Here is a 24261-nt window from a genome sequence, read left to right as displayed (position 1 = left end):
GCTCTTCCTTTCCCTCTGTGCCTGGGTGGAGGCGGTTTGAAAAAGCATCCGAATTCTGGACATCTGTGTTCCTCAGACTCACAGAAGGCTTGCACCCAGCATCAACCTTCTCCTTTGCCAAAAACTAGCAAACAGTTTCTCTTTAAAAAAAACTGTCCCGAGCTTGGAAAGTTGGGGTGGGGGAGGAGAAGAGCGGGTGAATTGGGAGCAGCCTGGACTCTTCCTAATGAATTACTAGCTCAAGTCAGGGGAAGAGAGATTATTTTCTCAGAGGACAGTGTTGCCACATCTTAGCACTTTCTCCTTTAAGGTGTGTGTGTGTGTTTGTTGAATGAGTGAGGCTGGAATCTTTTTGTACTTTCATAAAGTGTATGTGTGTGGGTGGTGTGAGTGTGTTGCTTGTGGTGTGTGTGTGGTGTGTGGGTGTGTGTGTTGCATGAGTGAGGCTGGAATCTCTTTGTACCCAGCACTTTCTTCTGTAAGATGTGTGTGTGTGGTGTATGTGTGTTGTGTGAGTGTGTGTGGTGTGTGTTGTATGACTCTGTGTGTATGGGTGTGGTGTGTGTGTGTATGATGTGTGTGTGTATGCTGTGTGTGGTGTTTGTGTGTGTGTGTGTGTGTAGTGTGTGTGTTGCATGCTATGTGGTGTGTGTGTTGTATGACTGTGTGGTGTGTGTGTGTGTTGCATGACTATGTGGGGTGTGTGTGTTATATGACTGTGTGGTGTGTGTGTGTATGTGTGTATGCTGTGTGTGTGTGTGGTGTGTGTGTGTGATATGGCTGTGTGTATGCTGTGTGTGTGGTGTGTGTGTGTTGTATGACTGGTGTGTGTGATGTGTGTGTGTGTATGTGTGTGCATCTGTGTGTGTGGTATGTCTGTGTGTGTTGCATGACTGTGTGTATGGTGTGTGTGTATGGTGTGTGTGTATGTGTGTGTGGTGTGTGTGTTGTATGACTGTGGTGTGTGTGTATGTATGGTGTGTGTATGGTGTGTGTGTATGGTGTGTGTGCATCTGTGTGTGTGGTGTGTGTGTGTTGTATGACTGTGGTGTGTGTGTATGTATGGTGTGTGTGATGTGTGTGTGGTGTCTGTGTGTGTTGTGTGTGTTGCATGACTGTGTGTATGCTGTGTGTGTGGTGTGTGTGTGTGCGTCTGTGTGTCTGGGTGTGGTGTGTCTCTGTGTGTGTTGTGTGTGTTGCATGACTCTGTGTGTGTGTGGTGTGTGTATGTGTGTGTGTGTGTTGCACAGTGAGGCTGACTGTCTCTGGGGGCATCTGGTTGCAGGGTGCAGTACCCTTGAGGCGTCCATGTAGCCCGTCCTGAGGCCCTCCTGTGGCTCTGGCTCATGCTGCTGGGTCCTCCCTGTGCCGGGGGCCTTGGCCACAGAGTGGGGGACCCGGGCGGGGTCTTGGGAGTTGGGGGCGCTCTGATGTAACGGGGGCTTTGGCGTCGAGGCCTGGGAACTCGGGTTTTCGGGAGCCGGCCACTGGCAGGGGAGGGTGGAGAGTGGCTGTGCAGATGCTCCGCAGCCTGGATGGCGTGGCGGGGAGGGGAGCCTGCGGAGGGGAAGACCTTTCGGTAGCCAGCTGGGTGTGACGTCTTTTCTGGGCCTCTGGGGCACCCAGCTCTGACCCAAAGTTTGGCCATCAGATCAGTAGGACTCAGGGCTGCCTGCTTGGGTGACAGTCCCCTTGTTGCTGCTGGAATGTCTGTGACTTTTGACCCAGCGATTGCACTTGGAAGAATTTGTCCTAAGGGGGTAACTGGGCACAGATCCAGGTCTAGCAGGGTTCACCGCAGCCTTGTTTGAAAATGCTGGAGAATTGTGACTCCGCCTAACTGTCAGTAGGATGTTGCTGAAACAGATGAATACCGAGCCCAGGCACTGGTTGAGAGAATCTGGGCTTCACTTGTTGACCAGCTTGTTATTAATCAAGAAATGCATCTGAATGGGAAAAAGCAGGTTCCAAGAGCATGGGTTCATGATTTAGAATCATGATGCTATTCTAAAAATTATGTTTATGTGAATAAACATATCTGGAAGAATTACATGCCAGCTATTATATCTGCTGGAGAGATGAGTGACATGTATTCTCTTTATATTTTTTCTGTGTTTTCTGAATTATTTGCTTTGAGTTTGTACTCCTTTATAGTCACAGGGGGAAAATAAAACACCAGAGTCACGGGAAAGGGGTGTGTGGAGGGACATCTTGGCTTCAGGTGCCGTGGCTGGAACCTGAGTTCTGCTGACTTTTGGGGGCACTTGCTGCTTTGGAGCCTGAGTCGCCAGGTCTGTGAATTGGAGTCATGAGTGGCCTGGGGGTTCTGGGGGGCTTGAGGCAGGAGGAGACGTTGTGTGTGGAAGGGCTTTGCTCGCTGCCCAGCCCCAGGGAGGGCGCGGCTTCCTGCATGCGGGGCTGGCCTGGAGCTGGGGGACCCGCTGGGTGTTCAGGATGGATGCAGGGAAGGTTCCAGCGAGATGCTCCGCCCTCCTCCCCAGGGCCCTGCCATGAGGTCCCTTTGTCAGAGACAGGCTCCGGGCAAGGGGCTAGAGAGAGGGCTCGTGGGGCCAGGATTACAGCAAGATGGACGCTGCGGGGTCTGGAGCCGCAGATCTGGGCTCTGGAAATCACCTGTTTCTCCGCCTGAGTTGTGCTGTGTTAGGCTGTGTCTCCTCCTGAGGTTTGCCTGGCACATAGTGGCTGCTCACTTGATGTTTGAGCGGATGGATGTTGACAGACTGTCCCTTGATGGCTGTGTGACCTGGGGCAAGTTACTCTACACCTCTGAACCTCAGTTTCCTCATCCCACGGATGGTTGTGTAGTAAGCCGTCAGTGAATAGCGTTGCTGCTGTTACTGGGAGAGGGCATGCGAGGGCTGTAGCGTGGTGGGGTCCTTGCAGGAAGGACTTGTGTCCCTCCTGGAATGTCCTTGTCTCCTAGCTGCTCTTCAGTAGTAACGAGAGCTGATAATAGTAGTAATGGCAAAAAAGTGCCTCCCATGTGCCAGACCCCGTTCTAAGCACTTTGCATCTCTGAATCCTAAGCAGGACTGTGTGTGATCAAGGCGATCCTCCCTGTTCTGCTGATAAAACCAAGGCCTTGAGTATCTTGCTTTCACGGAATTGCCCAGCTCTGCTAGTGACACTGTTTGTTGACATTCTTTGCTGTGGGGGGCTGTCTTGTCCATTGTAAGAGGTTTAACAGCATCCTCTCACTAAATGAGACCACTTCCTGCGCCCCCCTGACCAGTTGTGACACCAGGAACATCTCCAGCCTTGCAAGTGTCCTGGGGAAAGGGGACGGGGTTGCCTGGGGGTGGGGAACCCCTGCCCTCGAGAAATGCCATCAAGGCGTGGTCCTTGCACCGCAGAACCAAGTTAGGATTGCCCGGTCCTGGGCCCCACCCAGACCTGCTGACTCAGAGTCTCTGGAGGCTTGGCTCCAGAAGTCTGTCTGAGCAGCGCTACCGGTCTCACGCTCTCTCTCAGGCTGTCTTCTGGTCATTTCTGTGCCGGCCTGGCTCCCTGTGCCCTGGACTCAGCCCCTGGTAGGAAGGGCTTGGCCTCCCCATCTTTGTGCCCCAGTATCCCCTACAGTGCCTGCTCACAGTGAGTTGGGGAATGAATGGCTGGAGTCACGGTTAGAGCCAGACTCTCTGTGGACTCGCCGTGGCTCCTGCCGCACACACTGTCCCGCAGAACGGGCAGGGCCCTTTTCCCTCGCGCCTGCTCTGGAACTGCATCGGCCCCGGGGCCGTGCCTGGGCAGCCTTGATCCCGGGCACAGAGGCGTAAAGCACGACCTGTGACCTCTTCCTCCCCCAAGCCCCTCCATCCCAAAGGTCTGAGCTCATGGAGGTGTAGGACTCTGCCCTGCTTGGAGATGCTCAAGTTTTAAGAGTGTTTCACACCGGAATAGGATGCTGTGTGGATATGGACGCATGGCCGTCGTCTATTCAGTGGGAAAGAAGCTAGTGGGAAAAATGGTTGTATAAAACTATGCTAGAGTTTATGTAAAAGCAAATATACTTGGAGTACAAGAACATGTACATATGAGGAACAAAGGGTCTAGAACAGAGAGAATCAGAGCATGGTCCACAGATGCGACTCTGCTTGTTACCGATTAAGGTGAAGTGCCCACAGAAATTGAGAGTAAGATTTTACAAGGTTTTCTTTTTTTGCCGTTTGACATTGCTGTGACATCCCAGTGGCTTTTCACTTTTCTGGTTCATTGTATTCTGCAAAAATTTTGACTCAGGTTGATTGATGGTGGGGTTGGGGTAAGCAGTATCGTAGTTTCAGAAGCACGTAGCCTCACATGTTATTAATGGTTACTGCTAAGAATGCTGAGGATTTTATTTTTTTCATTTCTCAATGTCTTCTGCATTATTTGCAATGACCATTTTCACAGGCAGGGCATAAGGGTGGAGAATGTAGCACTATTAGAAAAAGAAATCTTTATGAATCAAAGAAACGAATTTTCATGGAAGGAATTTTAGGAACGATGAGGGCTGGTAGGAAAAAAATTTCTAGATTGGTAGTGCCTGCCCTAATTGTGAATAAGTCCTGATGTTGGTGGGTTTGCTTGGTGAATTATTGTATTGTTAAATTCTCAACGTGGTAATTCATGGAGCTTTGAAAAGAGCCTTAAAAGCCTTGTAGGGTTGTTTGCAGCCAAGATACCCTCATTTGTAACAATACAAAACAATCCCCAAGATAGAACAGTGGGAAACATTCCAAGTATTAAGAATGTTTAGATATTCAAACTTAGTGTATGGGTTTGAGTAGTAGCATCCTTTCTGCATGGATAAAGACTTGCAGGTACATATAGCCCTTGGACAGTGTCAGCCACTGTAGTGTCACTTAGGGAGAATGATGTTAGTGCAGGCTGTTGGCTAGAATATAGAAATAGCTGTCAGTGTTGAGATGGAGTCTGCTGTCTGAAAACACATCGGCTGTCTTCCTTTTAAACAGTTCTGCAGATAGTATGTGAACTTTCCTGGCACCATTGTGGGAACCTGGGCACCTGCAGTACAGGGACCCGACTGTGTCCCCAGTGTTATCCAGGTACCTTCCCTCTGACTGCAAGGTGTCTAGGATGTCGTCACCTCAAAGGAAGACGGGCCCTGAGGGTTGGCGGCACTGTCGTCCCCATGGTTGAGAGAATCTTCAGATCCCCCTGTTGCCAGAGAGCAGGGGTCCCTGTGGGCTATAGCCTTTTAATGTTGAACTATTGTTTTTCCTTCTGAGCATTTATTGTAGAGACTTTTAACATAGCAGTGTATTTGTGTGTGTGTGTGTGTGTGTGTGTGTGTGTTGGCTGGATGAATTAAACATCTCTTGAACCTCATCCTTTGGCAGGCATCCCAGGTATCTTCACCCAGCCCTCTGTCTCTGAAAGTTACTTCATCTGCCTATCACCACGTAGATGCTTCTAGAGTAGAGGCTGTATCCCTCCTATGCAACACATCTTAACCAAGAGTCTCACGGTCATTTGCATATTGGCAAAGGTGCTCTTAGAGAGCTCAGAGAATCAGCCTCCTTCATTTCCTTAAAGGAAGATGGAAAACAATTTTGATCTCTTCTGGCCTGACTTTTTTTCCTATGCTGTGTTTTGCTGGCTTATCCAAGAGACATTAGCGTTTGCTCTGACGGATAGGAATTGCCATCAGGAAGACCATCACAGGAGTGCCTGTTGCTGTGTATTCTCACTGCAGCCGAATCCGCTTAATGTAAATGCCTATCGTGTGGGGTCAGAGTCACACGCCACATGATGAACGGAGTTCAGGTGTCTTTGTCCACCTGACACTTTTGTTGACACAAAAAGCTTCAGCTTCATTCTGATAAATTTGAAACAGGCAGATTTGACATTTTCTCCCTGGTTTTTAGCTTTTTTTTGAAGAAGAAATGTCCTTCCTCATGGTCCTAGTTCCTATTTGTATCTAACAAATTACCCCCAAACTTCTTTACCCTAAATCAAATGCTTTCTCTTGCCCATGATTTGTGGATCGGGAATTTGGAGTGAGCTCCGTGGGGTGGTCCTCGCTAGAGGAGCCTCATGCACTTGTGGCCACGATGTCAGTTGGGTGCGCTCATCCGCAGGCCCGGCTGGGCCGGTTGTCTGAGGAGCCCCCCACCATGGTGTCTGGCCGCGGATTCTGCGTCTTGGCTGCGGGCTCAGCTGGCCCCTGTTTCCATCCACCTGCCCCAGCCTGGCGGTCCCAGGTGCTCTGACCTCCTTGCGGCGTCTGGCTGCCCCCAGTGGGTGTCTCAGGATGACCAGGTGGAAACACCAGAGCCTTGGGGGTCCCACAGCGGCACTTCCGCAGCGATCTGCTGGTCCAGGCAGCCAGGAGCCCAGCAGATTCAGGAGGACGGGCCTACACTCCATCTCTGGACGGGGTCAGTGCCAAGGCATTTGAGCCCCTTAGAAGGTCCATGCTCTGGGTGGTAACACTGAGTCCGAAGCCAGCAGAAGTCCATTGGCTTCAGGAACAGCCATGGTTCGTGGGGCCTTGCCGAGTTGCTCTAATGGTTAACCAGCCAGCAGAGGAAGGACTTTGATTGTTCCTCTCAGTGACCCTTAAACCAGCCAGCAGCAATTAAAGCCACAGCGAGCCATTTTGAGCAGTGCCACGGCTTCTGCCATAAGGGACTCTTTGCTGCTTTGCCCCATTTCTTTAAAATTTTGTCTGAGAGAATATTACACTGCGGCTTCAACGCCTATTATAAAAAATTAGTGGCGCCCAGGGCCCCGGAGTATGACAGCTAGACACGTTATAAATTCAGGGGGAAGGTTCTTAAACCTCTCAGGCAGCTTTTGACATGCTGCGTTCTTCCCCTACCCTGGATTTTGCTAGTGTTCCCACTGCAGACATAGGATCCTGGTGTTGTAGGCGTTTGCTAGAAATTGGATCCATAACCCCCCCTCCCCCCGCCCCGGTTGGAACTTGTTCAAGCAAATCGTACTTGAATGCTATGAAACTTGGGATTGAAAAAGCATAAGAAAACTTGTTTTAGAGCTGATACAGGAAAAGCGTGGACTTGGGCCTTCAGGAAATCTAGATTTGAATCCTCCCCCCGCCTCTTCGTAAGCTATGCAGTCTTGGCAAGGTTTTTAGCTTTTCCAGGTTTTTCATTTCCTTCTCTTGGAAGGGGGAATGGCAATACCTATCTTGCAGAGCTGTTAAGGATTAAATAAGGTGATGATTGTAAAGTGTCCCCCGTACCTAGCATGTAAAGTGTTCAGCCAACTGTGGTCCTTTCCTGTCTAACCGTTGCTGTTTATTGAATAACAGCACCTCCATAAAAATCACTACTGTTTATCAAAAGCTGATTGCATTCCAAGCATTGTCCGAAGTGGTTTTATATAGGTTAGTTCTCACAGCAGCTCTTGAGGACGGTGCTGGGACACGGGCTGAGAGACCAAGCCAGTTCTCCTGGGCCACCCAGCCAGTGGGATGAAGACCCAGGATTTCAATCCGGGAGTCTGAGGCTGGAGCCCAGGCGCTGAAGTAGTTTTAAGATGTGTGTTTGTGGGTTTCGAGGGTGCATCCTCTGAGGTCCCCACCGAGGCTGGTGAGGGGGAGGAACGCTGATTTAGGACTTGGGGACCAGGTGTTCAGTCTCTGCCCTGACATTCGCCAGATATACATCTGTGGTGAGAGGGAGGCTTCAGTTACCCGCTCTGTGCAGTGGCAGCCTCTGAGTTAGATGACGGGCAAAGGCTTTGCCATCCCTGATAGTGAATGACTGAGACTTTAAAAAATGATTTGTTTTATTGAAATATAGTTGATTGACAGTGTGGTGTTAATTTCCGCTACATGGCAAAGTGATTCAGTTATACATATATATAGATTCTTTTTCATATTCGTTTCCATTATAGTTTATCACAGGATATTGAATATGGTTCCCTGCGCTGCACAGCAGGACCTTGCTGCTTATCCATTATATGTAAGAGTTTGCGCCTGCTAATCCCAAACTCCATCCTGTCTCTACCCCACCTGCCCCTCGGCAACCGTGGACCTGTTCTCTGTGCCTCTGAGTCTGTTTCTCTGTGTAGGCGAGTTCCTTCCTGTCATATTTTGCTTGTTTATTTTATTCGGTTGTGCTCTGTCTTAGCTGTGCCACGTGGGATCTTTACTGCATGTGGCTTCTAGTTCCCTAACCGGGGATCCAACCCTGGCCCCCTGCTTTGGGAGGGTGGAATCTTAGCCACTGGACCACCGGGGATGTCCTTTTTATTCTTTTATTTGGGGGCCACACTGTGTGGCTTGTGGAATCTTAGTTCCCCAAGCAGGGATTGAACCCATCCCCCTGCAGTGAGAGAGCAATCTTGCCCGCTGGACCACCAGGGAAGTCCCTGTGTTATATTGTAGATCGCACTTATGAATGATAGCACATGGTGTTGGTCTCTGTCTGGTTTACCTCGCTCAGTACGATCATCTCTAGGTCTGCCCATGTGGCTGCAGATGGCATGGTTTCATTCTTTTTTACGGCCGAGTAGTATTCCACTGTGTGTATTAATATATACAAACACACGTTATACACGTGCCTACACACACATGCACACATATATATTGTTGTTTAGTCACCAAGTTGCATCTGTCTCTTTTGTGACCCCCCAGGCTCCTCTGTCCGTGGGATTTCCCAGACAAGAGAAAGCCGTTTCCGTCCATTGCCATTTCCTTCTCCCGGGGATCTTCCCAACCTAGGGATCAAACAGGCAGATTCTTTGCCACTGCGCCGCCTGGGAAGCGCCCCACTTTAACACCTGCACATGCGTCTTTTTATCTGTTCCCCTTTGCAGGGCATTCATGTCGTTTCCAGGCCATAGCGTTGCTGTGGTCACAGGGAGCGCATGCATCTTTTTGAATGATAGTTTTCCTTTTCTCCAGATATATGCCCAGGAGTAGGACTGCTGGGTCAGGTGGCAGCTCTGTTTTTAGTTGACTGAGGAACTTTCATGTTCTTTTCCACAGCGGCTGTACCAGTTTACTGGCAGGACAGATTTTGATTTGAATCTAGCAATACGCTGAATGGGCTGAGTCGTCCTCAGTCTTGATCACGGGGAAATAAAAAACGTAGGTGAATCCGTGCTGCGGCCAAACCTGGATCCTTATTGAAGCCGCACTTGTGCACAGTCGAAGAAAAGCCCTTGAGAAGATGGAAGTCCTCTGCCGCGTTCCTTCCCGCTTCCAGATCTGCTAGAAGCAGCCTCTTTTGACGTTTTCAGCCGTTTCTTCTGGGTCCTTCCACGTCTCTCACAGCAGCAGCAGAGTTTTTTTAACTTTGGTTCTTTTGTGTCCTCCGCCCTCCCTTCCTTCTGTTCCGTGAGCTGTGTCAGGAGGAAGGTCCTCCAGGAGGAGTGGGCAGCATCTTGCCTGCAGTGCCGGGCGGGGGCGCGTGCTCTCCAGGGAGGCTGTGCTGCCTGGTCCCCGGAGCCCCCGAGGCCGGCTCTGAACTCGCCACACCACCCTGATGCCCACAGTTGTGTTCACTCTGAAACAGACCTGTGACGCAGGACCACCTGATGCGTGGCTGACGCGTCACTCCCGATAAGTGTGTGAATTAGCTTCATGATCCATCTGAGATTGATATTTGCAAGCGTGGGGGAAAAAGTAGGGCTTCAGGTTGAGGAAATGTGTTAAGCCTCTCAGCGTAGACATGGAAAATAGTTCACTTGTGGCTGAACTCTTGTAAAATGCCACCGTTTCAGCAATCCTGCCTCCTCTCACATAAAGAATCCTGTGGGTTTAGAAACACGTGTTTGGCCCTGAATGAAACGGCAGCAAGTCCTGTCAGCCTTCTCAGCTTTGTGTGTGTGTAAGTGTGTGAGTGTGTATGTTTATGAGAGAGTGTGTGTGTCAGTGTGTGTATGTGTGTGTCTGTTTGTGAGAGTGTGTATCAGTGTGTGTGTAAATGTGTAAGTGTATGTTTGAGAGAGTGTGTGTATGTATAAGTGTGTGAGAGTGTATGTATGTGAGAGAGTGTGTGTATGTGTGTGTGAGTGTGTGTGTATGTTTGTGAGAGAGAGAGAGCGTGTGTGTGTGTGGTTATGTAACTTCTGTCCCTCTTCCAAGGCCTCAAACCACTGACCCTTATCCCTGAAGATTATAGGGTTTTCTCCTTTGTGGTGCTTTGGACCTTAGGCTATTTAAATATGTATATATGTATATTTTAACAGTTCACAGTTCTTAAAATACATTTATTTGAATAGTTTAAAAGTGTACTTATGTATTCTTGGCTGGGCCGGGCCCCCCTTGCTGCTTGCAGGCTTGCCCCAGTTGCCGGGGGCGGCGGCGCGCCTCCTCTGCGGTGGGCAGGCGTCTCTTGCTGGGGAGCGCGGGCTCCAGGACCGCCGGCTTCCCTAGCTGCAGCTTGCGGTCTCCGTGGTTGAGGCGCTCGGGCTTAGTTGCCGGGTGGCTTTGGGCTCTTCCCCGGCCAGGAATGGAACCCATGTCCCCTTTATTGCTGGGCGGGTTCTTATCCACTGCAATGCCAGCAAAGTCCTAAACATACATATTTTTTATTGTATTGGTTAGATTCCATTCTGGTGGCTCCTGCCTGTGTAACATCAACAAAAAAGGGTGATTTGAAAGTGAGTCTTTCCCAAAGTGACATTCTATAAAATAACTGGTTCATATTATTGAAAACTATCAAGGCCGTGAAATACTGAACACTTTCAGATTCGGGAAACTAGAGAGAGTTTAACAACCAGATCCTGTGTGAGTCCTGGACTGCATCCTGGACCAGGAAAAAATACCTTTTCTTCCTTTGCCGTGAAAGATGTTGGCTCAGATGGTGAAGAGTCTTCCTGCAATGTAGGAGACCCAGGTTCGATCTCTGGGTCGGGAAGATTCCCCTGGAGAAGGGAATGGCTACCCACTCCAGTGGGTAGAGTGGGAAAGACTAGAGATCTCTTCAAGAAAATTAGAGATACCAAGGGAACATTAATGCAAAGATGGGCTCGATAAAGGACAGGAATGGTATGGACCTCACAGAAGCAGAAGATATTAGGAGAGGTGGCAAGAGTACACAGACGAACTATACAAAAAAGATCTTCATGACCCAGTTAATCACGATGGTGTGATTACTCACCTAGAGCCAGACATCCTGGAATGTGAAGGCAAGTGGGCCTTAGGAAGCATCACTACGAACAAAGCTAGTGGAGGTGATGGAATTCCAGTTGAGCTATTTCAAATCCTGAAAGATGATGCTCTGAAAGTGCTGCACTCAATATGCCAGCACATTTGGAAAACTCAGCAGTGGCCACAGGGCTGGAAAAGGTCAGTTTTCATTCCAGTGCCAAAGAAAGGCAATGCCAAAGAAAGTTCAAACTACCACACAATTGCACTCATTTCACACTCTAGTAAAGTAATGCTCAAAATTCTCCAAGCTAGTCTGCAACAGTACGTGAACTGAGAACTTCCAGATGTTCAAGCTGGACTTAGAAACAAGAGATCAAATTGCCAACATCCATTGGCTCATAGAAAAAGCAAGAGAATTCCAGAAAAATATCTACTTCTCTGATGTGAGAGCTGGGCCATAAAGAAGGCTGAGCACTGAAGAGTTGATGTTTTTGAACTGTGGTGTTGGAGAAGACTCGTGAGAGTCCCTTGGACAGCAAGGAGATCAAACCAGTCAGTCCTAAAGAAATCATCCCTGAATGTTCATTGGAAGGACTGACGCTGAAGCTCCAATACCTTGGCCTCCTGATGAGAAGAACTGACTCCTTAAAAAAGCCCCTGATGCGGGAAAGATTGAAGGCAGGAGGAGAAGGGGATGACAGAGGATGAGAGGGTTGAATGGCATCACCGACTCAATGGAAATGAGTTTGAGCAAGCTCTGGGAGTTGGTGATGGACAGAGGAAGCTGGCGGGCTAGAGTCCATGGGATTGCAAAGAGTTGGACACAGCTGAGTGACTAACACTTCCACTGTAAAAATGTTGGTGGGACGTCAAAATTTGAACAAAATCACAGATCAGATTAGTAGTGTTGTATCAGTTTTAAGTTTCTGATTGTGATTGTCTTACTCTGGTTATGTAAGAGAATGCCCTCATTTTTAAGAAATACACACTGAAAACTCTCAGGCTAAAGGCCATCATGTCTGCATCTTACCCTCATTTTCCCCAAGTCTGAACTATTTTAAATAAAAAATGTTTAAAAAAGAGCCTTTTCTGCATTCCCAGACCTACCAACTCTCTTAACTCAGCCTGCAAATGGCAGTGGCATCTTGACTTTGGCCAAGGCTGCGTGTCCCAGGGCAGGGTAGCTGTGCCGGCTGTGTGTCCTGGGGATGGGAGAGGTCCTCACCTGCTTGTTTGGAAACTTCCTCTAGTTGAATCAGAGTTCTAGAGCACAGCCTTTGTGCCTGGGAGGAACTTGGTTCCCCTTAGGCCTAAAAAAAGCTTTCAGATGCTTGAACACCTCGGAGGAGGCCAGCTTGTACAGGAAAGCATGCTGACCAGCACCGCTTCTTTCCTCTTCTCTCTCGGTGGGAGGAAGTTCTTGCTGGTGCAGAACCCGGACAGCTTGTGTGCTGGTGTGGAAAGAGGAAGCAGGGCTGGCCTTGTCAGCCGCCTGGCTGCCTGGGGCCTGCCCTGGACCTGGAGCTGAGGCTAGAATCCCCTCCACTTTTCCCCAAACCACTCAAGCAGCTTGAATAAAAGACGGGTTTTTGAAAGGCAGAAGGGAGGGGGACCCCTGGGAAGGGAAGGGCGTTGCAGAGCCTTGAGCAGGCGCTCCGAGCGTCCCAGCACCTGTGGGCCCAGCACGGTGACTCGCCGTGCTGGGGGCCTCCCCTACGGAGCAGCCTTGGCTGGGTTGGTAAGGGATCTGGCTGGGTGGTTGCAGAGTCAGGCTCAGGGTCCCAGGTCGTCTCCTGCACCCTCCGTCTGCCGCCTGCTCTCCTCTCATTTGCTTGCTCTTCCCTCTCCGTGGGCACCTGTGTCCTTGTCTTGCCCTCCTCTGGCTGCTTCCATTCTGGCCCTCGGGAGAGGATCGTATGTCAGAATCACGGCAGCAGGATCCTCCTTACGTGCGGGGCACAGTCCCTAAAGAAGGTGGGTTTGGGAGATGCCCCAAGAAGTTGGGGTTCAAGGTGGGGCAGAAAGGTGGGCAGAGGCGGGGAGCTGGGCACCAGTCTCTAGCTGTGATTCTGCTGCTTCCTGACTGGGAGGCCCTGGTGCTCTCTCTCCATTTTCTTTCTTTCTTTTTTTTTTTCATGTATGTTCCCATCACTTTGCCCCTGTCTTCCCAGGCTCCCTGGTTGGGTGAAACTTGCTGATGGGTGATTGGGCCTGTGCGGTGCTGGGCAGGGGTGCTGTGGTCCCTGTGGGGCTGGGCCTGGCTCCCTGGGGGCTCCTGCCCTCGCACCCCTTCTCTGCCCTCCTCCCAGCTCCGGGCCCCTCTTGCTTTGGCGCCCCAGACCCTGGCTCTGCCCCAGGCACGGTCTTTCCGCTTCTGCCTCTGCTGCCAAATTGCCGGAGCTGAAATCAGATCGTCCCTGCTGCCCGTCTGTCCCCCAGGGTTGTGATGGCCACTTCTGGGGCAGGAGAGGCAGAAGGAGGGCAGGCAGCAAGGGGACCCAGGAGCGTGGCCGGATCCCTGCAGGTGGAGCGCAGAGTGGAATCTGGGTTCAAGAGCCGGACCCGTGCCGCCCAGGATGGCAGTCACCAGCCCTGTGGGGCGACTCCAGTTCTACTTTAAAAATGACAGTTCAGTACAGTATCCAGTCAGCCGCGCTAGGCACACATCAAGTTTTCATTTAGCCACGTGTGGCCGGTGGCCTCTGCTGAGCCCTGCGCAAACTCAGAGCTTCTCCGGTATTGCAGAAAGCTCTGCAGATAGCCTGGGGGGCGCTTGATCCTTCTCACCAAAGCCCCAGGAAAGTGGTTTCTTTGTGTTTTAGCAGCTGCCACAAGCGCACTTAAAGAGCAGATTGGATGGGTGGGGGGAAAAAACAACATGATCTGTAGAAGCATTAAAAACATGTCGGTTACCTTAGAACTGGTTGGGAAGTCAGAGCGTGTCTGATGGTGCCTTGCACTATGGAATTCTGTAACGTTCCTGCTGCAGAGACTTTACATCCCAAATCGCTTGTTCTTCTGCCTCTGCCATAATTTCTGCTTTATTCTTGCTCTGTATTTTTTTTTCCCGCTTGGATTCACATTTGTCCTTTGTTTGAAAGTGAGACTTAATGACTATAAGTGCAAAGCCATCAGAGGGCAATAACTTCATTTAAAGCAAGGTTTTCATTCAGTGAAGAGTCACGTGGATGAGCCCAGCTTGCTGACTTTGAGAGCAGCAGTCTCTTATTTCCAGTGGTTGTTTCAGTTTCCTTATCAAATTCTTAGCAGATTCCCTTTCCAAGGAAGGCTCTGAGCCTGACCAACTGACTTTCTTAGAAGGGAGATGAGCAAATGTGAAGAAGCAGAGTGGCTCCAAATGCAGGCTTTCTCCTTGGGGAAATCAGAAGGGGTGAAGGGGAGGGCCTGAGAAGGAATAGCTGCTTCGCTGTTACTGAACACACGCCCGTGTTCCCCTCTGCGGGTCTCTGCAGGGCGGCCCAGGGTGTGGGTGGGGCAGGTGTGATTTGGTGCCACCAGCCGACCTGGCGCTTTTGGGCCCCAGGTTCCTTTCGTGCCCATGTGATCGCTGAGCATTGCAGAGAGATTCTGTTTTTATGGGTAGCATCTATTACCCATTTTTAAAAACTGTATTCATTTTAAAATAAATTTTTATTTTTAAAACTGTATTCATTCATTAAAAGTGACAGTGATAAACCTATTGCATGTATATCTTACCAAAATAACTTGTCCCAAACCCTCCCAAAAAAAAATTGTGGAAAGAAGGCCGTCATTCTGTGGCTTTTGCAAGTCTCCTTCCTGTTGGGCTTAATAGGAGAGCTGGATTCTCATTTCTGCTCCCGCATTCTTCGTTCTCGTGATGGCACATATCACGCAGTCTCTGGAAAACTCCACTGAACAGTCACAAGAGAACAAAAGTGGAAGAGGCAAATTAAACTGAATTTGATTAGGAAAATGATTTTGACCGAGCAGAGTCCCAGAAAAGGTCTCCGGGAACCCCCGACCCCTACCTCTGTGTTCCCTGGACCAAACTTTGAGAACCTCGGGCTAGGGAAAGCCAGGTGGGGTCTGTGGATGCTCTGTAGACTGACACTCCCCGTGCGAGACCTCGGGCCAGGCCAGCCCTTCTCCCGGGCCGAGGTCTCTTATCTGGGGATTGCGGATCTTCTTGCTGAGCCTGGCCATGCTGTCCTGCAGGGTCTTTGTGAGGCTCGGAGCATGCCTGCAAAATCTTTCCACAAGCAGAGAGCAGTGTGTTTATAAGGGGCATGACTCGGGACCTTTTGAAGTTTGGTGACTTTAGTTTGTAGGACAGTTATTTTTAAAACCTGATGTCCTTTGCTCACCTCGCTAGGTTCTGGGGAGGCCTTTGTGAAGGGGAGAGGCTGCCCTTCTCAGCTTCCAGGCGAGATCACTGAGGCTTAGGTGGCTGGGTTGGCCAGAAAAAAGGGCTTGTCCCCGGTGTGACCACCCTGCGCGCCGCTTCCCAGGCACCGTGGTGCAGGCTTCGTGTGGCAGGGTTTCGTGTCTGGTCCAGGGCCGTGCTTCTGACACACTGACACGTTCACACGGGGAGACTGTGCCATCCTCAGCAGTTCTTTGCTTGGATAAACTGCCCTCAGTCTGAGTCACCTAATGGACGTGGCACAGTTTTCAGACCGGAAGCTCTGAGGTCTCATCCAAGCCAAGGGATGGCTCAGAACTCCTTCAAATGCTGATCTAAAAAAGAACCCGCTGGTAAACACCCCTGGCCGGTGTGTGGCTCATGTTTCTTGACCGGTGAAAGGTCTGCTCATTCTCCAGAGATGTCATTTGAACTTATCCGTGGATCACTTAGCGCAGGGAAAACAGTTGGCTCTCCTCCCTGGACACCCCAGGAAGCAGCCCCAACTCTGATCTTGGGACACATTGCTTGTAATTGTCGGTGACAGAGAACCATGGTGGAGTCCTTTCTCGAACCAGGAAATAAGGCAAAAAGTACAAGTTCAGTTGTGGCCAGCTGGCTTTAAGATGAATTGGGGGAAAAAAAAGGAGCGAGAGAGAGAGAGAAATTCTTTCTACCAAATGGGTTGAATTAAGTTCCCCAGAAGCTCCTTGTGCGTGTGGCTTTACCGTCTGGGGCAGAAGCCCTCCAGCAATTACCTGTATTTAGTTACAGAACTTGGCCACTTATAGACTGTGATTGACCTTCCCCTCCCTGAGTACATTAGCATGGCTACCTTAAGGCATACAGTAGTTTTCAGTATTTTTTTGTAAGAGACTTAGTTCAGTTGCAAAGGACAGAGATCCAGTTCCAACTAGCTGAAAACATGAAACAGGGGTGACGATTGTGTGTGTCTGTGTGTGCCATTTTGGCTCGGGGGAAGTGGAGTTTAGGGTTAGACTATAAAGCATTGCTAGGTCCAAAAGCTCAAAGTTTCACTAGGACGCCTTTCCTCCCTACCTCTGGTGGGCTCTCCCCCATGGTGCCAGGATGGCTGCCATCTGCTCCAGCTTTTATTCCGTCTTCTCAGCCAGCTCAGTACAAAAAGTTTCCCCTTAACAGTTTTAGCAAAGTCCCAGAATGAAACCTTACTGATTCTGATGGATCCCGTGCCCTCCCTCAACAATCACTGAAGTATCCTGTATTGATGGCCAGGCATGGGATCAGTTCTGAGACCAGGGTGAGGTCCAATAAAATCAGGGCTGTTATGCTGGGTAAGCAGGGAAGATGTTGGTTTTGTGGGCTCCCACACCTCAGGATTTTATGGTGAATTATTACTCGGACAGCTGTGCCCCTCTGGAATGGTGGAAGAACTAGGCCCGCTCTCTTTTTATCAGGGAGAAGGCTGGCTTTGTGTTGAGCGCTTAACACAACACGTCTTGGATGAATAGTTGTTGTTGTTTGGCTGCTAGCCAGCCCTGCGTCGTCATCCCTGGCAGCACAGCCTCTTTGATGGAGGGAGACGCTAATGTCAAATGATATCTCTTGGACTCAGCAGCCTTTGATGGTCACACGCTCGACCAGGCTGGTGGTCCCTGAATCTGCCTGCCAGATTCACGTGGGGACCCCAACCCAGATCTGATCTGCGGATGGTTCTGCTTACAAATACACTGTGATAATTTCCTACAAATTTTTAAAAGGGCAAAAAACAAGACAAAACAACCCCTCCCAACTAGCATCCGATCCTCCCACCCCAGCCCCGTATTTCCCTCTCATAGAGGCAATTCAATTGATCCATTTAACGTATTTTAGCTGATAATTTAGGTATTTATTTCCGTCATTCTAAACAGCAGGCTTTGCGTGGCTGCTTCCTGATGGTTTCGTTTCAGTTCTTACCCCACCATGCCGCTGTGGAAGAGGAGGCTCCAGTCTCCTTCCTCCTCTGCCCCGCCCCCCTTCCTCCCGGCAGGGCCAAGTTGCAATCAGCCTTCAGCATGTACATTGTTGCGGCCTGGAAAGTTCTGTTCAGGGTCCCAAGGTTTACTTTTCTTTAAAAACAAAACAAAACAAAACAAAACTCTTTTCTGTCCATATCCATTTATTTATTTATTGGTCGTACAGCCTGTGGGATCTTAGTTCCCTGACCAGGGATCACACGTTGCCCTCCCTGTGATGTAAGTGTGGATTCTTAACCACGGGCCCCCCAGGGAAGAGGCAGAGTGGTGTTCAGGCATCACTGACGGCAGGCGCTTGGGGGGTAAATGGAGGCTCACTTGAGAAACGTACCCAGTCTCCCCATGCACGTGGGATCGAGGTCAGAGCCTGGGAGTGGCTCCCGTGGCCTTCCTCCCGCCAGCCCTCCCATCTGCTGCCCTTGGCTCTGCTGGTCCTTTAGCTGCGATGCCCCCTTCTCTCTCTGGTGAAATCCCCCTCTCTCCAAGCCCCGGCTGGGATGACTCTCTCTGGGTGTGGCCGTCCTGGGTGTGTTTGCTGCAGCGTGTAGCCCGAGGTCTTTAGTATCTATCGCGCTAGGTGGTGCTTATTTATTTACCACTTGAGGAAGTCTAGAGTCAAATCTTAGCGCTGCCATTTCCCAGCTTTGTGAGCTTGGGCAGCCTCCCTGGTCACGCTGTGCCTCAGTTTCCCTCTTGGTACAGTGTGGATCACGCCCATGGCCCTCACGGGGAACTGTACTCAGTATCGTGTAGTAATCTAGAATGGAGAAGGATCTGGGAAGAAGAGATAGGTGGGTACAACTCGATCTCTGTGCTGTATACCTGAAGCTAGCACAACCCTGAAAGTCAGCTGTCCTTCAATTAAAAAGAAAGAGCGACCAAAGCGCCTTAGCTGGTAACGTTGTTAGTGACTGCACACACGGCGGGTAAAAGCATCTGTGTCTGCCCCATGGGAGACTGGCCATCTGTTCCCTGCATGCGCTTTCACGCAGGTAGGTGGCTTATATTATAATCGCTGGTGCCTGGAGTAGCTCTGGGCAAATCTGAAGTCTCTGAGGGCTGGGAAGGGGAGGTCAGTGGGTGAAGTGGGCTGGGCATGGCTCAGGCACAGGGCCTGGGAACCGGAAAGGACCATCTCTAAGCGTTGTCTTCTCCACTTTTAACCAGTGGTTGCCAGATAGGAATGGGGGCCCAGTGTTGCCTGATCATCGGATTTAAAAAAAATAAAAATTTCGTTTTTTTATGAGGACTTTGGAATCTAAATTAAAATAAAATTATATGAGTTTTCCTGAAATGGATAAATTATGTTAATTTTCCATTTAGTATATAGCATACAGCCAAGGGCACGAAGCCTGTGGGTCCGTGGGCTCCTGGTTTGGGGCCCGACTCTCAGTTCCCAGAGAGGATGGAGAGAGATGGTGTGACCCGCCATCTCTCACCCACCCCCGGTTATGTGCCGACTGATTTGGGCCCTGGTTTTCCTGCCTGTGGCCTGGAAATGCAGTTGTGTGCATGGATGTGTCTGTGAAGCAGGTTTTCTTCTCCTGGGTCAGCTGCCCCTCAGAGCCACCCCCTTGTAGAATCATGGTCTCTTTATGCCAGGGGGGAGAAAAACATTGTGTGCATTTATTGAGTACCTACTGTGTGCCCAGGAGCTAGCTGTTAGGCACCAAGCTGTTACAGTCACTGGTGCCAGGAGTAGCTCTGGGCAGTCAGAAGTCTCCGAGGGCTGAGAGGGGAGGTCAGCGGGTGAATTGGGCTGGTCGTGGCTCAGGCACAGGGCACGGGGCTGGAAAGGACCGTCTCTAAGGGGTGCCTTCTCCTCTACTTCTAGCCCCTGGTTGCCAGGTAGGAATGGGGGCCCTGTGTTGCCCGATCTAGGTGTTAGCTCTTAGGAGCTAACAGCCCTCCCTATGAGATGGAAAAGAACCATTTTATAGGTAATAAAAACGATGCGTAAAGAAGTGACTTGATCAGAGCTTGCAGAAAGAGGTTAAACCCGGTTTAGCTCCATCTCTCTGCTGAAAGTCTGGAGCTGCAGCCAACACGTTGCCTCCCACGGACTGCAAGTCAAGCCCGACAGCAGCTCAGCAGGGCTTTGCTTGTCCCCGGGCTGCCCGCGCGCGCGTGCGCGGTGTGTCCTCGGGAGGACAAGTCTAGCTTGTTCTGTCCTCAGCAGCTGTAGCTGAAGCACGTGACTGCAGACCTGGTCAGAGAAGAGGGAAGGCGGAGCAGCTTCTGATGATGAGGACACAGGACTGGGGGGAGGGACCCCGGATACAGGATTGGGGGGGGCCCAGGGGCTGAGACGCTCGTGTAAGACAAAGGCCATGTTTGTATGTTTCAAACCCACCTAGAAAGCTCAAGCGCGAAATGATGCGGGGAGAGCAAGTTAGGCGTGATTGGGGCCTTCCTGACCCGCCGTGAGCTATCCCAGTGACCCACGAGGTCCATATAATCTTCTGCTTAGAAGCAGTCTTCAGATAGTGAGGCAGCCCCTTTGCAGTGTACCAGCGGGGTGGCCGGCTGCTCTAGGGGGCCCCCCGTGGCTGGTGAGCATGTGCTGTTCCTCCTCTCCCAGTACCCACGTCGCGCATGCAGACTCCCCAGGCTGTGGCCGTGCCAGGCCAGCTCCCTGGGGGAGGAAGGGTGGAGGGGACTGGGTCTCTGAAGCCCCGACCGACCCTTCCAGTGTCTTCCTAGAGCTGGAACCAGACTGTCTTTGTGATTCTTCTCCTCCTCGGGGCATCCGTGGACCTGGTTTCCTGACTTTGATGGTGTGGTGAAGCCTGGTGCCGCCCGCCCCCTGTTCCCCTCTCCCAGACGCCTGTCCAGGCCCACATGGCTTGTAGCGTCTCCGGAGGGGGTGGCCACCCTCATCTCTGGCCGTTCCCCACATTCTGGACGTCCAGCTTCCTGCAGTCTCTGGAAAATGCCAGCCTGGTCCCTCCCCTCCGCTGTGGGTGTGGCTCCGTTGCTGCTCTGGACTCAGTGTTTCCCTCCTCCCATCCGTGCTCAGGCCTCCGTGCAGATGGTACGCCTGGGAGCTCCGCATGAGTCCCCTCTAAGGGCGAGTCTCCCGCCCCCTTACCTGGCCTGCTGAGGCTCTGGGTCCTGGGGCCCACGCCAGCTGTGCCGGTCCCATCCTCGCACACTCTCTGGGGGTGGGCTGTGTTTATCCCCATCTCACCCCCCGCACTGGAGGTGTCCTGAAGGCAGAGGCCAAGCCCAAGGCAGAGCGCGGGATCTGGCCTGCTGGAAGTTGGCACGCACTGTTTAGTGTTGACCGTGTCACAGGACTGGGGACGCCATGGGTGAGTGATGAATGCTGCCATCATCTTGGGCTGAAACTGCTGGGGTGACTGGGTTAGGCATCTTCCCCTGGACGGAGCTTTGCGGTCTAACCCGCTCTGTCTGATACGGTGGTCATGGCCTCATTGATTGTTTAAGCATATCTAAATAAAATGAACTAAGTGAAAAGCTCCTTCTGTCCGTCTCGCTAGCCAGAGTCAAGTGCTCAGTAGCCACGTACAGCTGGGGGGCTGCCATACCAGCCGGCACAGGTGCTGGGATGCTGACAGTATCACACCAGATTCTCTCGGGGGCTGTTGTTGTTGACACGGGCTTGTACACACAGGCTTCCCGGTCGAGTGGAGGCCCTTCCAGATGCTTCTGGGGAAGTCGAGTGGATTTCCGCAGGCTCCTTAAGCCTGAACTCTGTCCTCAATTTCCTGTCTGCAGGACATCCGTCAGAAGTTCCGCTCCGTCCTGGTGGAAGCGACGGTGAAGCTGGATGAGCTGGTGAAGAAGATCGGCAAGGCCGTGGAGGACTCGAAGCCCTACTGGGAGGCTCGGAGGGTGGCGAGGCAGGTAAGCGCCCGGTCTGCCTGTTGCCCTGCCCGGGGCTCTGGGCACCTCTGACCTCCAGGCCCCGCTGCTGAAGGCCGGGGCACAGGAGAGCTGTGACTTCGTCAGGAGGTGCGTTTGGAGATGGTGCCTTGGTTTCTCACCCCACAGCCTGCCTTCATTCCTGCTCTCAGTGCTGTTAATGCTGTGTGGGTGCTGGCATTTGGATGTTGCCACCAGTGGCTTCCCTGATAGCTGAGTTGGTAAAGAATCCGCCTGCAATGCAGGAGACCCTGGTTTGATTCCTGGCTTGGGAAGATCCCCTGGAGAAGGGATAGGCTACCCACTCCAGTATCAAAGAGTCGGACGTGACTGAGCTTTTAACAATGTATTATAACGTCCCTGGTGGCTCAGATGGTTAAGTTCTTCTCTCTGGAGAAGGAAATGGCAACCCACTGCAGTACTCTTGCCTAGAAAATCCCATGGATGGAGGAGCCTGGTAGGCTGCAGTCCACGGAATCTCAAAGAGTCAGACACAACTGAGCAGGGTCACTGGGCAGTGCCTCGCTGCTGGAGTTGGTACCTGGTCCACTTCCCAGGCGGCCAGGCCAGCTCACGTGGACGGGAGGCTATGATTAGAACATCTGGCTTGTCCTTTGCTTCCCTAGTGACTGCCTGTCAGCCCCAGGAAGAATGCTCCTTCCCTCGAATTCTCCTTCCAGGTTCGGGAGGAGCTGACCGTTTCCCTCTCTTAAAATGTTGGTTCTTTGTCCCGAGAGCACAGACGCGACAGAGGACCTGAGACCAGAAAGGGGGGCGGCCGCTGGGGGTGCCGGCTTCAGAGGGTGTCCTCGCGGATTGTCATGGCGTGAGGACCTCCTGGGCTCAGGTCGCGGCTCCAGGAGGAGGAAGGAAGAGAGCTCCCAGCACACGGCAGAGCTGGCCGGCTCACCCCCAGGGCTCAGGAGTTGGTCCATAGTGAGGTCCTGTCCCTGCCGTGCGTTTGGTGATGGAAGATGCTGCCTCCCCGAGTCTCTGCCTGTAACCCGATGCTCGGTGAGGGCGGGTGCCCCTGTGAGCCCCCTCTGCGTGTGCAACGCGTGTTGTTGGGCCTGGAGGTGGGGAGGCAGCAGGTGAAGGGGAGCCCTTGGGAAGGGGAGCCCCAGGGATGCAGTAAGATGAGCCACGGAGGACCCGGGGCCAGGACGTGGGCATCCGTCTCCTGGCCCTGCTCCAGGTGCCCTGCAGACGTCTCAGCAGGGAGCCCTTGGATGTTTGGTGGTTCTGCCCAGATCCTCGCTGCAGGCTTGGGTTTTGCAGCTCCGCATCTTGAGCCGAGCTTTCTGCTTGGAACCAGACGCAGACGCTGCCTTGGCTCCTGGACGGAGCGGCCTGAAACCCGCCCTTCCCTGGCCTGCTGCCCTGGGCTGTGTGACGTCACAGGGCCCGGGCGCCTTGGCCTGCGAGAAGCCTGCGTCTCAGCCACTCTGCTCTCCTCCTCCCTCTGCGCTCCACCTGGGCCCTCAGCTTTCCAGGGAGAAGAAGTCCTTCTCCAGAAGGTGCTCACCAGTCCCCAGAAGCCCCCACCTTGAGGCATCCCCCCTCCAGGGTGCCCTGTGTCACAGCCTTCAAGGTGCCCCCTACTGGGGGACGGGTCTCACCCACCATGTCCCAGGGTGGTAGTGGTCTTGACCTCATAGTGTGAAGGGTTCTGTTTAAATTGGAGGAGACGTTTCTGATACTATAAACATTGGGTCAGTCCTGAGGAGGGCACGAAATCCCCTCTTCTGAAAGGTTCCGTCACTTGAATCCTTGGTCCTTTTGAGGCCCCAGAGGTCCCCGTGCCATCAGGGGACTTTGCAGGGGCCTGTGAAAGCATCCCCTTGGACCCTTGGTAGTGGTGTCCCCACTGGGAGTTTTCCCACTGGGTCCCCAGCACTGAGATTTTGGAGCGGAACTGCTGAAGGGACCTCTGTGTTCAGGGGCCTCTGAGGTGGGCCCTTCAGGTTGTCAGCCCTGGCTGATGGGCGGTGACCTCTTCCGGCTGAGCTGATGCCAAACCTCATCCTGTCTCAGAGTCTTTGAACTTGCGCGTCCCTCTGTGTGTTGTCTTAACGGCAGGATTTGCCTGGTCCATCCTGTCTCCTTCAGGCTTCTGTTCAGATAACACTTCATGGTGGCTCAGAGGGTAAAGAATCCGCTGGCAATGTGGGAGACCCGGGTTTGATCTCTGGGTCGGGAAGATCCCCTGGAGAAGGAAGTGGCAACGCAGTCCAGTACTCTTGCCTGGAGAATCTCATGGATGGAGGAGTCTGGTAGGCTACAGTCCACGGGATCGCAAAGAGTTGGACACAACTGAGCGACTTCACTTTCTTTTCTTTTTAATCAATGAGGCCTTTCTGGGCTCACATTGGAATGATAACTGCCAGCCCACCATCTCCATCACCCCAAACCCTGTTCCTTGATAGGCCTTTTCTCCACAGCAGTTCTCACCCTGTGACCTCTTACCATCCACTTGTTTATGGTAGTGAAATCCCACTACCAGACTTAGAGAATTTGGTCTTAGAGAAATTTCCAGACTTGGAGAATTTGGTCTGCTTGGGTCGTTTCCATGTCTGCAGTGCCAGCATTCAGAAGGAGCAAATGAGCCAGTAAGTGAAGGAGCGGTTGACCAGATGCTCCTCCCAGCCCTCCCTTAGCATGCCGAGCTTTCCTTTTTGACTGTTGCGTTCCGCGCAGCTTCTCCCCTGCCGTGTGGCTAGGTGACCGACTGGCAAATCCGGCTCCATCTGGGTTGGGCTGATCCAAGTCTGCTTTGGTGGGTGAGTCCCCAGTTGGCCTTGACTCACCTGGAATAGATTCCACACCACTCCCTTTTCTCTGCACCCAGTCCTCCTAGGTGGAAGACAGCGGGGAGCTGGGCTGGGCGGGCACTCCTGCTGGCC

The 24261-nt window shown here is 51.9% G+C and overlaps 1 protein-coding gene across 1 annotated transcript in view; it reads left to right on the top strand.

Moving 5' to 3' along the window:
• SH3BP5 (SH3 domain binding protein 5) overlaps positions 1-24261 on the top strand; it is a 71375-nt gene that overhangs the window by 8396 nt on the left and 38718 nt on the right. The window contains exon 3 of the mRNA XM_018052954.1: positions 21212-21340. Coding sequence (XP_017908443.1) covers positions 21212-21340 — 129 coding nt within the window. The remainder of the gene's footprint in view (positions 1-21211; positions 21341-24261) is intronic.

This window comes from Capra hircus, chromosome 1, assembly GCF_001704415.2.
Source record: "Capra hircus breed San Clemente chromosome 1, ASM170441v1, whole genome shotgun sequence".
Classification (NCBI taxonomy): Eukaryota; Metazoa; Chordata; class Mammalia; order Artiodactyla; family Bovidae; genus Capra; species Capra hircus.
The sequence above is the reverse complement of the archived record's forward strand: the minus strand, read 5'-3'. Positions and strand labels throughout refer to the sequence as shown.